The 16,190-nt window shown below is 38.8% G+C and overlaps 1 protein-coding gene across 2 annotated transcripts; it reads left to right on the top strand.

Annotated features, from left to right (window-relative positions):
• Positions 1-12,554: 12,554 nt before the first annotated feature.
• Positions 12,555-16,189, top strand: RabX6 (RAS oncogene family member RabX6). 2 transcript variants are annotated; one of them, XM_090169101.1, is made up of 7 exons: positions 12,555-12,832; positions 12,896-12,953; positions 13,019-13,168; positions 13,239-13,291; positions 13,360-13,646; positions 13,722-13,760; positions 15,489-16,189. In XM_090169101.1, the coding sequence occupies exons 2-7, from the start codon at positions 12,924-12,926 to the stop codon at positions 15,527-15,529; spliced, it is 600 nt and encodes a 199-aa protein (XP_090025227.1). In that variant the 5' UTR covers positions 12,555-12,832; positions 12,896-12,923; the 3' UTR covers positions 15,530-16,189. The 2 variants fall into 2 exon arrangements, with proteins under 2 accessions (XP_090025227.1, XP_090025226.1); XM_090169100.1 differs by having other exon boundaries at positions 12,559-12,832; positions 15,477-16,186.
• The last annotated feature ends 1 nt before the right edge of the window (position 16,190 follows it).

The following is a 16,190-nucleotide window of genomic DNA, read 5'->3' as shown; positions in this document are numbered from 1 at the left end:
TTAATCAATCTGATGTGTTTGTTCTTGTTAATTAAACACTCTCTATTGAAGCTATAAGATTTATTTCCATGATGATGATGATTTTTACATATGAAGTTTTAAGTAAGAGTACCAAACATGTCGGCAGCCGGTAGACCACTGTTTAGGTGGTCATAAAACTAGAACTCCCTCAGCTTCCCCACCCAGTGGCGCCCCCTGGCTATTATAGTTCATAACATCACCTCTTTTTTAAATAGACTGATTATAGTGTATTTTAACTACATTAACGATTAAACATTTCAGTTCATAAATTAAGTCTTTTAATTGATTTACGTCTTCGACTGGATCTTCGTACGTGTGGTCTGTGTCTACTCGACTGAGGCTCTTTGTCGAAATCTTGTCTAATAAGTATCCTTGATCGGGCTCCTTCTGATGATCAGGCTACACTAGGAATAGAGATGCTTGTGGTAGGCTGTTGCTCTGGTCTCGAGTCTTGTCGTGGTAATAAGATAGGATTGCGACTCGGTGATCGACTTGGTGATGATTTGCTACTTCAGCTTGGAGATTCATTGTCAGGACTTAGGATTGGTGGTTGCTGATGACTCTGGATCGGTGGTTGTTGATGACTCTGGATCGGTGGTTGTTGATGACTCTGGATCAGTGGTTGTAATACTGATCTGTACCCTGCATCTGGATTTGGATTCATTTTACTGGCTCCAGTTGTTGTCTCAGACACGGTTGGTTTTAATAACTTCTCACTCCTTAGTCTCAATTGGTTCTGATGTTTTCTAATACCTCTCCCAATATCAATCCCATACATCATATTTCCGATAGATTTTTTACAGTTCCCTCTATCCAATTTTCTCCCTTACCATAGTTTTTTACAAAGACTTTTTGACTAGGATGAAACTTATAGGTAACATCACTAATTTTTACTAATGGTTTTATCGCTATTATTATTTACTTCTAGCATTTCAATTATAGGTTTATCGATGTTGATATTCTCATTACCTCTCTCCTCTTTAAAGTTCGTTGGATGATTTCCGCTGGAGATTTACCACTAATTTGCGGAGTGCGGCGATAGTTTATGAGAAATCTTGCTAGTCTTACGTCTAGAGATCCATTTGAGAATTTTTTTAAACCTTCGTCAATGACATCAATGGCAGAGTTAGAAGTACCATCTATTTTTTTAATGATGTCTTCACGGTACGCACAACCCTTTCAGCCTGACCATTTGAAGCAGGGTGATACGGTGCAATGGTCAAATGCTTGAAGCCGTTATTCTGCGTGAAGATTTGGAACTCGTTACTTGTGAAACAAGTGGAATTATCACTCACCAGGGTCTTCATAATTCCATAACGGGGCAAATTTGTTCGTAAGAATGTTATAACTACGGCTGAACTGGTTGTTGAAGTGACTCCGATTTCCATCCAATTCGAGGTAGAGTCCACTAACATTAATAAATATTTCCCATTTACCGGTCCGGCAAAGTCTATATGGACACGAGTCCACGGTTGGATCTCCTCGGGCCACTTCAAGTATTCAGCCTTTTGCATGGTTGCATTTTGCTGACAACTTGAACATGCTCTAATTCTGTCCTCAATGTTGGTGTTCAATTTTGGCCACCAAACTTTGCTCCTGGCTAATCGCTTTGTTTGCACCATTCCCTGGTGTTAGAATGATTTATACCTTTCTTATATCTAATTTCATAGCTATGCGCTCCTAATGTTAACCAATCTTATTTGCAATATACATCAATAGTTTACCTTCAGCTGTCGATCATTCTTTCCCAAGTCTCTTTGCAGATGACACAAAACTTATCAAAATTCTTAGTACAAACACATCTAACGCCGAGTTACAACAGGATCTCTCTAAAGTTGAATCTTGGTAAAAAATTCCGGTTTATCCTTCATCACCTCAAAATCCAATGTGTCTTGAAAAAGACTGTTTGTAATAGCTTAGTAGTCTTGAAAAAGGAAATGCGCGACTTTTGACGGGTTGCGTTATCCTTTTGTGGGGTGCTGTGTTTGTTGCTTATCGGTGTAACACAGTGTGTTGTAGCTTCTCACTGACACCACGGCAAACAGGTGTCAGGTGCACCTTTCTGCCTAGCATGTAGTATTTCAGTCGATTCAAAAGATCAAGTTTTTAAGGGAAAAATCTGGAATCGCGGTCATTCATTCTAACCCTCTTGAAATTGGTAAAGAAATCTGCTTTCTAAATAAGCATTTTTAGAAGGCCCAAATGTAAAAATCTTACGAACTGAAAGTTTATTTCGATTTTGGAGGCCCAATCATAGGCACCTTTTTAAAAATTTGGAGGCCCCCAAGTAGGCCTACACTTTTTCAACGTAGGCACGTGCCTACTTGTGCCTATTGCTGGCGGGGAGCCTGAGCGTCGGATTTCTGTGACGAAGAGTTTCGGTGCCGAGAGAAAGAGATTGGACAGCCATAAAGCGCGTAATGCGTTACCTTAAGAGAACTATCGGATTTCGACTCCAATTGTCAGCTACGGAGACACTAGAGCTTATCGGCTACGTTGACGCAGACTGGGCGGGTGACCATCAAGATCGGACATCTACCAGTGGGTTCTTATTTCGACTTGGACAAGGAACTATTTCCTGGTCGAGCAAAAAGCAGTCAACTGTCGCACTTTCATCCACAGAAGCCGAGTATATCGCGGCGGCCTATGCAGCGCCGGAAGCGGTTTGGCTACGACAACTTCTGGAAGATGTTGGACTTCCAGCCACTAAGCCAACCCAGCTGTTTGAAGACAACCAGGGATGCATAAAAATGAGCCTTTCTGAGATAACAAGCGCCAGGACGAAACACATCGATGTCCGGTATCATTTTCTACGAGACATGAGAGTGAATGGCGTCATCGAAATCAGCTACTGCCCAACTGAAGAAATGACCTCTGACAAACTTACCAAACCGCTATCAAGAGAAAAATCTAACTGCCTGATGATCAAAGCAGGAATATTCGATATCCGTCGAGAAGGGGTGTTAGATTAGAACGGCGTATATCTTCTCGGAACACATTTACTCTACACATCGTAGTTAGTCCTAATATATTGTTTTTTAAACGGCTTAAACTTCGCTATATAAAGCGACGCATTATTTGTATATAATCCTTTTCGTTCTCTTAATAAACTCTCGTTTCGTTTGTTTTAAATGAATCGTCTCAATTACTTTAGGCTATGAATCTATCATATACTTATTGCTTTCGAGATGGTCAATTATATATTATTATTATTATTATGACCAGCTAGTCTCCAAGAAGGCGAAGTCAGCGGGAGTTCCTGATCTCTCCAACTCTGGAACGACGTTCACCACAGCAGTAGACAAAGCCAATCTCCTGGCGTCTACTTTCCGGCGTACTTTTCGGGCGTATGATGTAGCCGTAGTTACACTCTTGGCGCCTCTTGCACCGCCCATACCGGACATCATATTCTCAGTCAAAGGAATTATACACCAGCTGTTGACCAAAGTCAAACCGCATAAAGCCCCTGGCCCTGATGGCATCCAGTCAATTGTATTGCGCCAGTGCACCGATGCATTAGCGGCTCCGCTTATGACCATTTTCCAGCTGTCTTATGATGCCGGTGCTATTCCGTGTGATTGAAGTCGGGCTAACGTCACGCCGATACCCAAGGGTGGAGATAAATCCGATCCTACTGAGTACCGGCCAATTGCTCTCCTGTCCCAAGTTCTGAAAGCCGATGAGCATGTCTGTGCGTCTGCCATTTCTACGCATTTCATCCAGCACAATCTGATGAATCCGTTCCAGCACGGCTTCAGGAGTGGCTTCAGCACCAAAACCCAGCTCCTTTGCTGCGTCGAGGATTGGACCTCTGGCCTTGAGCAGGCTGGCCGTGTCGACATCATCTTCCTTGACTTCCGCACAGTCACGTCGCCAGCGGTAAGCACGTGCCTACGTGGAAACATTTTGGGCCTACTTAGGGGGCGTCCATTTTAAGAACTATAGGCCTACTTAGGACCTCCAATTTAAGTAAAGGTGCCTACTTTAGGCCTCCAATTTACGAATAAGGTGCCTTCTTGGGGCCTAAAATTCATTGAAAAGATGACTAGTTGACTACCAGTTTTTTTATTCCTGAACGGCCGGTAATCTTTGCTTTCCACTTTAGAAAACAAGCCCCTTCAGGGGCCCCCTGCAGTCTAAAAAGGGTAGGTTAAAGGGAATAGAACCTCCAACGCGTTCTTTATGGAAGACTCCATCAATTTCCTTTATTCTCTTCACAATCAGCGATTATCAGCGCCGCAGGTGTGAAAAGCCATGGGAGGCAGCGGGAAACCTTGGAGGGCGATAGAAATACCAGAGGTTATATTCCCTTTAAGCGGTGTTAACATTCCGAGTTTATTTGTAAAGGGGGATCATTGTAATTCGGGGAAAAAACAGCTGCTTCCCTAAGCCACACACGTTATCGTAAAACGTAAAAATTACCTCGGACCTTAGCTCCCCTACACCTCGTGGCAAGTTCAAAGAGCGAAATGTCTCCCCCCTCCCCCAAGATGCAAATCGAGAAAGGGGGCCCCCGCCCCTGACAACTGATCGTCCGAGAGCTACCGGGTTGTCAAGAATGTCGTTTGTTGATAAGCGCAATATCGTCCTAGAAGGGGTGAAACTTCAGCATGGGGGTAAAACTGGAAAGCTCCAGCTTATTTGGGGGTTTGTGATTCGCCCACTGGGTCACGTGTTCGAAAGGCCGGTGGTCACTCTTATCTTACCGAAGTTAAGACATTATTTTTACCAGAGTTTCATTTCATTTTGTGCGCTTCTTCAAAGCAGTTCTCTCTATTTCGAGTCTTTCTCAGTCAGTAAATTTAGTGTCCTTTTTGTTTAAATATTTTTGGCAAGTGCCGACTTCTACCTGACTACCTCCTAGAGGTTTAAGGAAGCCGTATTGCGCTTGTTTTAAATAAAAACATTTCGGTCTAGTTTATATAGTTAGTTGGCTTTTTTCAAGCTTTTAGTAGCTAGATATTTTGAACCAAACTATTGGTGGTGCCGAGGGTGGTACCATTCTTAAAACTAGTTTTTTTTAAGACTATAGTGGTACCATTTTTAAAAGGCGTAATACCTGGAGTTTTTGCTTTAAAAACTAAAACCATAATGAGTTCCCGAAAGTTTATGTCGGGGGCCCAAAAATACCAAAAATGTAAGAGAGAATCGAGCAAAGTTAGTAGTCAGAAAGACGCAATGGAACGATTTCTTCAACCGTCAGCTAAAATAAATAAACTGAATTCAGGGGAGACTCTAGGTTTTACAGAGACTGAAAACAGTAAAAAAAATGTTGTTGACGTTTTACCCAATGTCGATGTCAGTCGGGCTAAGGAGATAGTTCTAGTTCTAAATTCTGAGTTATCGGAAATTTTGGTTGAATCCTCTAATAGAGCCTCAAGTGCAATATAGACAATTCAAACGTAAGACAATTAATTGATTTAGATATTAGTTTAGATAAGGATTGTCTGGCCGTTCAACCTAACCTCGCGTTTTTTATTAAAACCCTAATGGGTGGTAAAAACCGAGGCTTCAATTCTTCTTGGTACACCAAATACCAAATACTCGAATATTCTGTAGCAAACGATAAAGTTTATTGTTTTTGTTGTCGGCATTTTTTAGTGGCAGAAATACGGGATTTATTGAGGGGTTTTCGGACTAGAAAACTATGGCCAAAAAGTTCGAAGAACACTTTACTTCGACTAAATCTTTATAGCAACAGTCTTATAAAAAATATTCAGACTATTTGGAATCGAAATCTCGAGGCTCAATAGTATGTCGGGTTGATCAGCATCATAAAACAGAAGTTGCTAGAAATAGAGATGTCTTAGCTGCTCAAGTGCAGATAATAGTACTGTGCGCCCAACAAGATCTCGCTCTTCGGGGGCATAGGTCGGACGATGAAAATGGGAACAGGGTTTATTAAAGAGAAATTGTCCCGACTTAAAAGCCAAGTGCGAAAGTATGCCAAATAATGCTAAATACATAAATAGCACTGTCCAAAATGAGCTGATTAACCTTAGTGGAAATTTTGTTAGGCGAATGATGGTAAAGGAGGTTAATGAATCAGGTGGCTTCTTTTCTTGCCGATGAGACTAGAGATAATGCGGGAGTAGAACAGCTGAGTGTTTGCATTAGGTATACTAGAAAGGAAATTGGCGTAGTAGAGCGATTTTTAGCATACACAGATTTGCCTAAGTTCGACTCTGAAAGCATCAGCTTGGCTATAATAACCCTTTTGACGGAGAACGGACTGAAAATTGAAAATTGCGTTGCTCAGACTTATGATGGGGCCAGCTGTTTGGTCTCCTTCGACAACGAGTGGAGTCCATGCAGTAGAAAAAAATCCAGCGCCGTGCCCTCTGCTTAGCTGCCAGCGTTGGCTTCACGTGGAGTACCTCCATGACGAGGGTTATTCATAACTATAAGTGGAACACCATGACTGCGTGCCGCCGTCTGAAGAGGCTTGTCATAGTCAAGTTGTCAACAGTGTCGTGCATCACGCTTCTGGTGCCCTTGCTCCACTTTCGATGGTCATTTCCGATTGGCATCGCCTCCCCCGTTCGGAAACATTCGTCCAGGAGTGGAATTCCCTTCCGGAACACCTGAAGGACATTCCAAGTCGCGTACAATTCCGGAAAGCACTTTCCTCGTTCATGGACCTGTACGCGTAATGCTTCCCTGTCTCGACGTGATGGGTTTTTTAACCCTTTGTTGAGCAAAAACCGAACTCAAGAACTCTTTATAAACTTTAATTTGCGCCAATTCAACATTAGAGTTTTCTTTAAAGCCAAACTCATTATTTCTTAAGTCAAATTTACGAATAACGATGAGTATAAACTAATAGCGTCTGCTTCATCCGCTACCTAAACTTTTCACTTGTCTGGTATCAGAATTAGATCAGATCTAATTCTGATGGTATGCAACAAGTGTTTCCTTTTAACCTCAGACTTTTTTGACATATATTAAGACTTAGACAAAACACGACGTTCGGTTTAAAGGTAAAAAGTTTCCATTATTTAAAAAAGCACCAAACAAACAGTAACTTGCAGGTCCTGGCTCTTGGAAATATTACTTCTTGGCGATTTCCTTGAAGATTTTTAATTAAAGAAAATTAGTTTTAATTCTTTTGAAAATAATAAACCTACTGTAAACATTAAAAGCCGTGTATATTTTCATATTTTATCTAATTTTCGTTAAATCGAACATAACTTAATAATGTTTCTCTATAGTAACTGTTGTCTAAAATTGATTTAACTGCCCGATAAATAATACGTTATTAAAAAGACATAATTACCAAAGGTTTGCCAGATCCTATACTTCCCAATTGCTAATTAAGATTTACTGAATGGTGCTGTCGAGATAGATCGCATTGAAGGCTAGACTAGGATAGACCATGGGCCAAATAATGATAAATCCAGGACATGACTCTATGCGAAAAACCCGTCCAACAGCGCTAACACCCGATCACTATTGCCCCCTATTGGGAAAAACGCGCGATCGCGGACCTACGTCATTTTGGGAGCAAATTTTTTAGGGACAGTTTTCAAAAATAATACACGTGGTCGTCGTAGTAAATATCCTGGAATATTTATTCCCAGTTATCATATATAGTGTGGTTATTAAAGGAAGTACTTATTTTTATACGTACTAAGTTCATAATTAGTATAATATATATAATTATTTAATATTAAACATATACTTTCCTAGAATCGTTAAAATTTATCAAAAAATGAGGGGCCAAATATGGCAGGATTTTCGAATTACAACCGCCACTTATTTCCGAATTCCGACTCAGTCATCACTAGATGGCGTTCGGGAAACCGGAAACTTGCTTGATTTTGCCCCCAATTTTTTTATTTTTTCCTCCTTTTCCCCCCTACTAAAATGGCCGCCTGTGTCTTTTAGTGGACGGCCGATTTAGTACGCGTGAAGGTACCAGAGTCATGTCCTGGATTTATCATTATTTGGCCCATGGATAGACGATTCACCAAGCACGTAGATGTAGAAAGTCTAAGGGGGGGGGGGGGGGGGGACGGGCTATAACACAACCAGATGAAATCGCCAGCGCAGTGAGCGCGAAATTTTTCGTTAGCAATAACGCATATTTAAAGTACTGGCTAGACTCGGGACGAGTGACAATGACATTTCCGCACGTGTATCAAACGAAGTCTTTTAATAAATTTGAGAGAAAAATATAATAAAACAAAGAATAAAATTGATATTGTTTTGCAAAATTTAATATTTTTATTGCTGCGTTGCGGATATTTCAATTCATTTTTACGTCTTACTGTTTATTTCTTAATGTTGCGCTCCTTTCGTAAGAAAGCAATCGAGTCCTAAGGGGGGGGCGGGGTTTGAACCCCCTAACCCCCCCCCTTCAGGCCCCTCTTTCCCACTGGGCACTCTGGGCACGTGCCCAGGGCCCCGCGATCGATAGGGGCCCCTAGTTTTCTTTTGTGGATTATATTATATTATCTATTCATTTAATGTGACGGTAAAGACATAAAAATAAATCTAGAACTTTGCTTATCTACTTTCTTTGTCTATTCTAACCAAATAGTGCTCTGTCATAGGGGCCCCATTATCCTAATGTGCCCAGGGCCTCCAATAGGTTAAAGACGGCCCTGCCCCCCTTATATACGTCCTTGCGATTCACCCATTTTTACCTCTCCGAGGGGACAAAGTCCCCTAGGAGGGGTTATACAACGACCGTGTCTGTCTGTGGGTGGGTCTGTGGGTGTGTCTGTCTGTCAGGACTGCGAACGCGTTCGCATTTTCGGTGCAAAGTGTAATCACTGCGTACGCAGTTTCTCAAAGGGTTGGCAAAACCACCGTGTGACGGTGAGCGTTAACGGATGCATTTGCGGTTTGGTTTTATGGTGTTTTTTCGCTCACCGTCGTGACGGTTTGGTGTATTACGGTTTTTGTAATGTTTATGCGTAGGTTGTGAGTGTTGAATTTGTTGTGTTTGTGTTCTGATGGATGTGCATGTTGAGTCTGTTGTGTTTATATGGGCGTTTTTTCTCCAACGTCTTCTTAATGACTTTGGGACGGACCGAGTGCTGAGTGTAATGCTACCTCTCAACGTCCAATGGCAGGGTTTCCACCAGTTGTACACGGTATTCGTCTTAGTATCAATTTGCGATCGCATCGGGCGGGATTTGAACCCGAGACCCCCTGATTGACAGGCGGACGTTCTACCACAAAACCACCGACACTTGTTACGCCTTATTGAAAATTAGACCTTCAGCTTTATCGGAAGCGTATTTAATAGAGTACGAAATTTTGGTTTAATTGAAATAGAATTGAAATTGAAATTATTGCATCGAAGAAATTCTAATTTAGCGTTTCTCTATTGATTAAAAACAAATGCGCCACCCAGGTTTCGAACCCAGACCATTCGGCTTGGCAGTCGAGCGCTCTACCACAGAACCACCGATAGCTGCTTAGATTCACTGAAATTAAGACAGGCATCGTAAGCATAATAGGTAATAAAGTCTTTTTTTATTAATGAATTTATGAAGGCCTAATCTGGTATTTTTTAAAGGTTAAATCTTGTTTTAGCGCAGTCAGCCGAGATTAGAGGGTTAAAGGGTAGACCCTGTGGGTGGTCCACTTTCTTAACGACCTATATATAGTTCTGTTAATTCAAAGGAGATAATTTAACGTTAATTGCTTTAAAAGCTGGCGGTTAGTCAAGTGGCTCTCTGTGCTTTGTTGATGGTAAGGTTTTTGCTTCTTGTAAATACATTTGGTGTGGATATTTGGATATCTACGATTTCTAACGCAGTCAATGATTTCTTGGGTGTGCGAGTCATTATATGATATTGGAAATTGGACGGCATTGGTCTTTTTCATGTGGTATGCGTCACAACGTCAACAGGAAGTGAACGAGTCGTCCACTACCAGATATCTACGGTATCTTCATCAAGGGCGAGTGTTGAAATAAAATGAGCGTTAAAGATGCGGCAAGTATTTCGTAAGCGAGTAATTCCAAAAAGCCTCTGTAGATATTTCATTAAAATTTGCTTCGTATTATATTTAACTGATAAACTTGTTCTGTAAAAGGGTTTAATTCAATTGTGCATTGTTATAGTACGTCTAACTTACTGTTGTAACTACTTAACTTATGATATTCTGAATAAATTAAAATTGGTCGTTTCGTCTCAATTATTTTAATTATAATAAAAATTTTATACCGGGCGGGATAGAAATGGGTTAATATTTTTAACAAATAACTCTAAATTGCGGAGATATATCTTTAAGGGTTATCTCGAGAAATTAATACCACTAGGGACAATTCTTCCGAGGAGAGGTATATTTTGGCTGGCCAACTTGTTACCTCTCCGAGGGGACAAAGTCCCCTAGGAGGGGTTATACAACGACCGTGTCTGTCTGTGGGTCTGTGGGTGGGTCTGTGGGTGGGTCTGTCTGTCTGTCAGGACTGCGAACGCGTTCGCATTTTCGGTGCAAAGTGTAATCACTGCGTACGCAGTTTCTCAAAGGGTTGGCAAAACCACCGTGTGACGGTGAGCGTTAACGGATGCATTTGCGGTTTGGTTTGGATGGTGTTTTTTCGCTCACCGTCGTGACGGTTTGGTGTATTACGTTTTTGTAATGTTAATGCGTAGGTTGTGAGTGTTGAATTTGTTGTGTTTATGTTCTGTTGGTTGTGCATGTTGAGTCTGTTGTGTTTATATGGGCGTTTTCTCTCCAACTTCTTCTTAATGACTTTGGGACGGACCGAATGCTGAGTGTAATGCTACCTCTCAACGTCCAATGGCAGGGTTTCCACCAGTTGTACACGGTATTCGTCTTAGTATCAATTTGCGATCGCATCGGGCGGGATTAGAACCCGAGACCTCCTGATTGACAGGCGGACGTTCTACCACAGAACCACCGACACTTGTTACGCCTTATTGAAAATTAGACCTTCAGCTTTATCGGAAGCGTATTTAATAGAGTAGGAAATTTTGGTTTAATTGAAATAGAATTGAAATTGAAATTATTGCATCGAAGAAATTCTAATTTAGCGTTTCTCTATTGATTAAAAACAAATGCGCCACCCAGGTTTCGAACCCAGACCATTCGGCTTGGCAGTCGAGCGCTCTACCACAGAACCACCGATAGCTGCTTAGATTCACTGAAATTAAGACAGGCATCGTAAGCATAATAGGTAATAAAGTCTTTTTTTATTAATGAATTTATGTAGGCCTAATCTGGTATTTTTTAAAGGTTAAATCTTGTTTTAGCGCAGTCAGCCGAGATTAGAGGGTTAAAGGGTAGACCCTGTGGGTGGTCCACTTTCTTAACGACCTATATATAGTTCTGTTAATTCAAAGGAGATAATTTAACGTTAATTGCTTTAAGAGCTGGCGGTTTGTCAAGTGGCTCTCTGTGCTTTGTTGATGGTAAGGTTTTTGCTTCTTGTAAATACATTTGGTGTGGATATTTGGATATCTACGATTTCTAACGCAGTCAATGATTTCTTGGGTGTGCGAGTCATTATATGATATTGGAAATTGGACGGCATTGGTCTTTTTCATGTGGTATGCGTCACAACGTCAACAGGAAGTGAACGAGTCGTCCACTACCAGATATCTACGGTATCTTCATCAAGGGCGAGTGTTGAAATAAAATGAGCGTTAAAGATGCGGCAAGTATTTCGTAAGCGAGTAATTCCAAAAAGCCTCTGTAGATATTTCTTTCATTAAAATTTGCTTCGTATTATATTTAACTGATAAACTTGTTCTGTAAAAGGGTTTAATTCAATTGTGCATTGTTATAGTACGTCTAACTTACTGTTGTAACTACTTAACTTATGATATTCTGAATAAATTAAAATTGGTCGTTTCGTCTCAATTATTTTAATTATAATAAAAATTTTATACCGGGCGGGATAGAAATGGGTTAATATTTTTAACAAATAACTCTAAATTGCGGAGATATATCTTTAAGGGTTATCTCGAGAAATTAATACCACTAGGGACAATTCTTCCGAGGAGAGGTATATTTTGGCTTGCCAACTTGTCTTGTTTGTTCTTTCTTGTTTTAAAGTTTCCTTTATTTTAACAAGCACTATATAAACAGTGACTTTCAGTTCCTGGCTCTTGGAAATATTACTTCTTGGCCATTTCCTTGAAGATGTTTTATTGAAACTCCTGTTGCTAAAGAAACTTTTAAAGTTGATTTTATAACTTATAAAAGGGGAGGAGCTTAGCGATAAAATGTGGCCCTTCACGTCATATATCAACTTTATGATAAACGTCAAAGTATCTAGTACACAGTCCACACTCGATTCGCGCTTGTTAGAAATAAATTCTATAGCCCCGAAAGTACGAAACGTCCCTTTTTTAATTAGTTCAAGCATAAGTATTGTTCAAGCTATGACGATGAGCCCAAAATCCATTATAAACTTATGGCGCTACTCTGTAGTTAACTTATTACGTAAGGACATCAGTGTAAAATATTATAGACTTATGGTAAGGATGATAAGGGCAGAGAACAATAGCTTCGGTCAGGCAAGATAAATTCTTGGGGAACTAAAAAAAGAAACCTCCCACTTTATCATGTGATTGGATATTTGCTATTGGGGGCTAACAGCGCGTAGGCTTCTTGTCTGATTCGGATTTCGGAGCCTCCATGGCGTGGGTTAATTTTAAATAAAAGAGGCTTAACCCAACGTTTAACTATTATTCGAAGCGAAGCTGCATCGTATATTAGAAAAAAATCGCTTATATTACGTAATATATTTTTGTCTAAATTTAGGGCGATCAAACCTGCCAAAAATTAACCTAATTAAGATGTACCAAATATGAACCACAGTTTGGTAATTTTGCAAAGAACTTGTTCCCTAAATAAATAATTAATTAAATTAAAATTTTTTTTACAGTTTTTACTCTGCTGTATTATATATGTAAATGGCCACTACAAAGATTTTAGAACAAAAGGTTATTCTATAACTTTTTGTCAGTGGAAAATTGTCAAGCTTATTTATAAATTATTTGATTTAAAGGTCATTCTCTGCGGAGAATATGGAGTTGGAAAAAGCTCTCTATTTCGTCGCTTTGCCACTAACACATTCACGACTTCTACCGACCGTAGCTCAACTTTAGGCTTAGACCATTTTGATAAAGTGTACAAAGTCAGTGGGAGAGAGATTAAAGTTAGCAAAATTTGTCCACATCTAAATAAATGCGTCTTTTCGTATTACAAATCTAATATCATCATTTCAGCTACAATTATGGGACACGGGTGGAATGGAAAGGGTAGCATCAGTAACGAGCAGGTACAATTGATACGTTACTAATAATTAAAATCTTATTACTTTAATAAGTGTTAATAAAACATTTGCAGTTACTACAAGTTTTCTGAAGCTGCGATACTGGTCTTTTGCTTTGACAATCCAGATTCCTTCAATATATTGTCGCAACATCTATTAGACATTGTAACGTACGCTGAAGGTGCCAAAATATTTCTTTGTGGGAATAAAATAGACCTATCGAGTCAGGTTTTTGTTACGGACGCCGATATTGAGATATTTTGTGAACAGTGTCACAATTTAATCAGCGGTGTTTATAAAACATCCTGTAAAACGGGTGAAGGTGTGGAATCTATGTTCACAGACATTGCCAGACAATTAGGTAAGCCAAGTTCCCTATTTCAGATTACAGCTGCTTTCCTCATTATAGTACTTTCATCAACCTTTTACGTTATAGTTGGCCAAGGAAGAATACAAGACTTGGAAGAAGTTAAAGGTGATTTTTGTTGCAGATTTCCTACTATGTCCTTAGAATAGAACTGACTAAACGTAGCAACTGTTTCCAATTTAATTGGCTGTGGACTACATTGTCATTTTTTTTGGGTCTTTAAAATTCGCTAATTGATGGCTTAGCCTAGTTTTAAGCAAAGCTTTGATTAAATTAGGTTATTATATAACGGTTCGTACTGACCTGGGAAACCTTGAAAACCTGGAAATATCAGGGAATTCAATTGTCGACAGAAAAGTTGACAATTCCAATTTTTTTGTGAAAATCAGGGAAATTTTAGGTTTCAGAAAGTTTGCCCTAATGCAGTGCTCAAAATGGACTGGAACGCCATTCAGTTTCGTAAAAGTTTTCCTCATATCATACTTAATTTCTTCTTTTATATTCTAATATTGAACCAATTTAATTTAAATGACAATAATGAAATGAGTTACTCTATAAATCTTAGTTTTATTTATCTTGCACCTGGAAAATCAGGTAAATATTCTTGGGGAAATCGGGTTGCCAATAGCTGTATGAACCCTGTAAATGAATTCAAAGGTATTTTGCTTGAAGAATTACTTTGGGTCTGCTAGATAATTTTTGACCAAAGAAAAGTGTTTAAGGGAATATAACCTCAGGTATTTGCAGCTCTGGCCGCTCTTCTTTTTTTATGAGAGAATGCCTTAGACACCAAAACTCTGGCCGCTCTTGCCTTTGACTTTAAAAAGATTTGGCACCACTGTACAGGGAAATTTGAAAAATTGAAAGAGTTTTCCATAAAGATTGCTTTGCCGGTTATATTCCCTTTAAAGGGTTTCATCAGCCTCTTAAGGGGATGACAGGGGGGGGGGGGGTGAGATAGCACTATTTTTTTAACACCGAAGGAGACAGGTTATTGGTAATACGAAACTTTACAAAACACTTGGTCGTTTCGTGGGAATTCTGATTTTGATATTGGTTTTGCCTAGTTATCTTTTATTGGAATGTAATTAGAATTAATATGGAAAGTTGTTCTTGTTCAACTAATTGTCATAGAGGTAAAATACGTAACGTATGCCCTTGTAAAAAACGCAATGATTATGTTACTTCTTGCTCGTGTGGAAAAAGGGTACATTGTTCCATCACATGATGAGGTTATAACTTCCACCTTCTCAAATCCTTTCATTCTTTGAGAACGTGATATCTTATTTGAACTAAATTATCCATTGGGCTACTCTCTGTGTTGTAAGAAGTCAGGGAATTCAATTTTATCTTGGCACTTTTTGAAGATAATTTAACTCTAGATCTATGAGAAATTCTATGATTATCATTTATTTCCTTGGGTAATTTTTTCATCATTGCGAAAACTTTACTGAAATATAAGGCCATTTAAATTTATTAACTTCTGATATAAGTAAAGCATAAAATAAAAATTTTGGCCTTAAAAAGTCAGGAAAAATCTCTTAAAATAGTCAGGAAATTTGAATCTCAAAATTTTGTGGCAACCCTGTCCTACTGCCAATGATGTGAGAAATAATAAAAAATTTTGCTTGGCTCTTGAAAAATAAGTAGACAAGGTGCTTATATAAAAATTTGCAGCAATCTTTGAGCATTCCAATGGGAAACAATATTAGCTGCTTTATTTTGGTTTGCCGCACAAACACTTTGTCCTTTTTAACCAAAACCCCAGCTAAGTGATTAATCGCGTTAGCTTTTTAAAGAAATAAATTTGCTTATTTTTTAAAGATTCCTTCAAAGTGACTGCCCAAGACCAACCTCAAGACTCTTGTTTTTGCTAAATAGGACTCTTAAACTATTCCACAAATTTCCACCCAGTCAAAATACAAACTTTTTGTCATAAGGTGATCTGTATTTTTGCAAATTCATACGAAAAAGGGTTATTTTACTAGTTAAGTGACAGATTTCCAAATTGGTAGTAATTAATCCCCTATTAATTGTAATAATATCTTTAATAAAAGTTATACCGGTAATTAGAATTAGAAGGCACGTGACTATAGAGTTGGAAGATATTCTAAAGGTGCTTCATTAATATGGAATACAAATTTTAGCTAGTCCAAGACACGAAAGTCTTCGAAGGAAAACTATGGATAGTAGTTATTTAAAAAAATTTATAATTATACTAAAATTTCAACGGGCTGCTACGGTAATTGGTAACTAATTACCAATTTTATATAATTCTTTTGAGAACAAACTTATGGTGTTGGCCTAAGGCCTTAGACACTAAATTATATAATGATTGATGAATCTTTCTTAGAAGCAAAATATGTCAAATTTAGTGGGCATTAATTCTTAGAATCAATAATTCATTTTTAATTGGTTTTTGTTTTTTAATTTGTCAATTTTTTTATATTTTAATTTGACTTGCGTATTGCTAGAGTTTTAACTATCTTTTAAAAATTAAAAAGGAACTTTTTCAAAATAAAATGAAATTATCTCTTT

Source organism: Leiobunum rupestre, chromosome 3, assembly GCF_980474605.1.
Source record: "Leiobunum rupestre chromosome 3, qqLeiRupe1.1.hap1, whole genome shotgun sequence".
Lineage (NCBI taxonomy): Eukaryota > Metazoa > Arthropoda > Arachnida > Opiliones > Sclerosomatidae > Leiobunum > Leiobunum rupestre.
The sequence above is the reverse complement of the archived record's forward strand: the minus strand, read 5'-3'. Positions and strand labels throughout refer to the sequence as shown.

Coding starts and splice junctions, on each gene's coding strand:
- RabX6 (XM_090169100.1), top strand. CDS start 12,924: ATGGCCACTACAAAGATTTTAGAACAAAAG. Junction 12,954..13,018: donor CAAAGATTTTAGAACAAAAG/GTTATTCTATAA, acceptor TTTGATTTAAAG/GTCATTCTCTGCGGAGAATA. Junction 13,292..13,359: donor GTAGCATCAGTAACGAGCAG/GTACAATTGATA, acceptor AAACATTTGCAG/TTACTACAAGTTTTCTGAAG.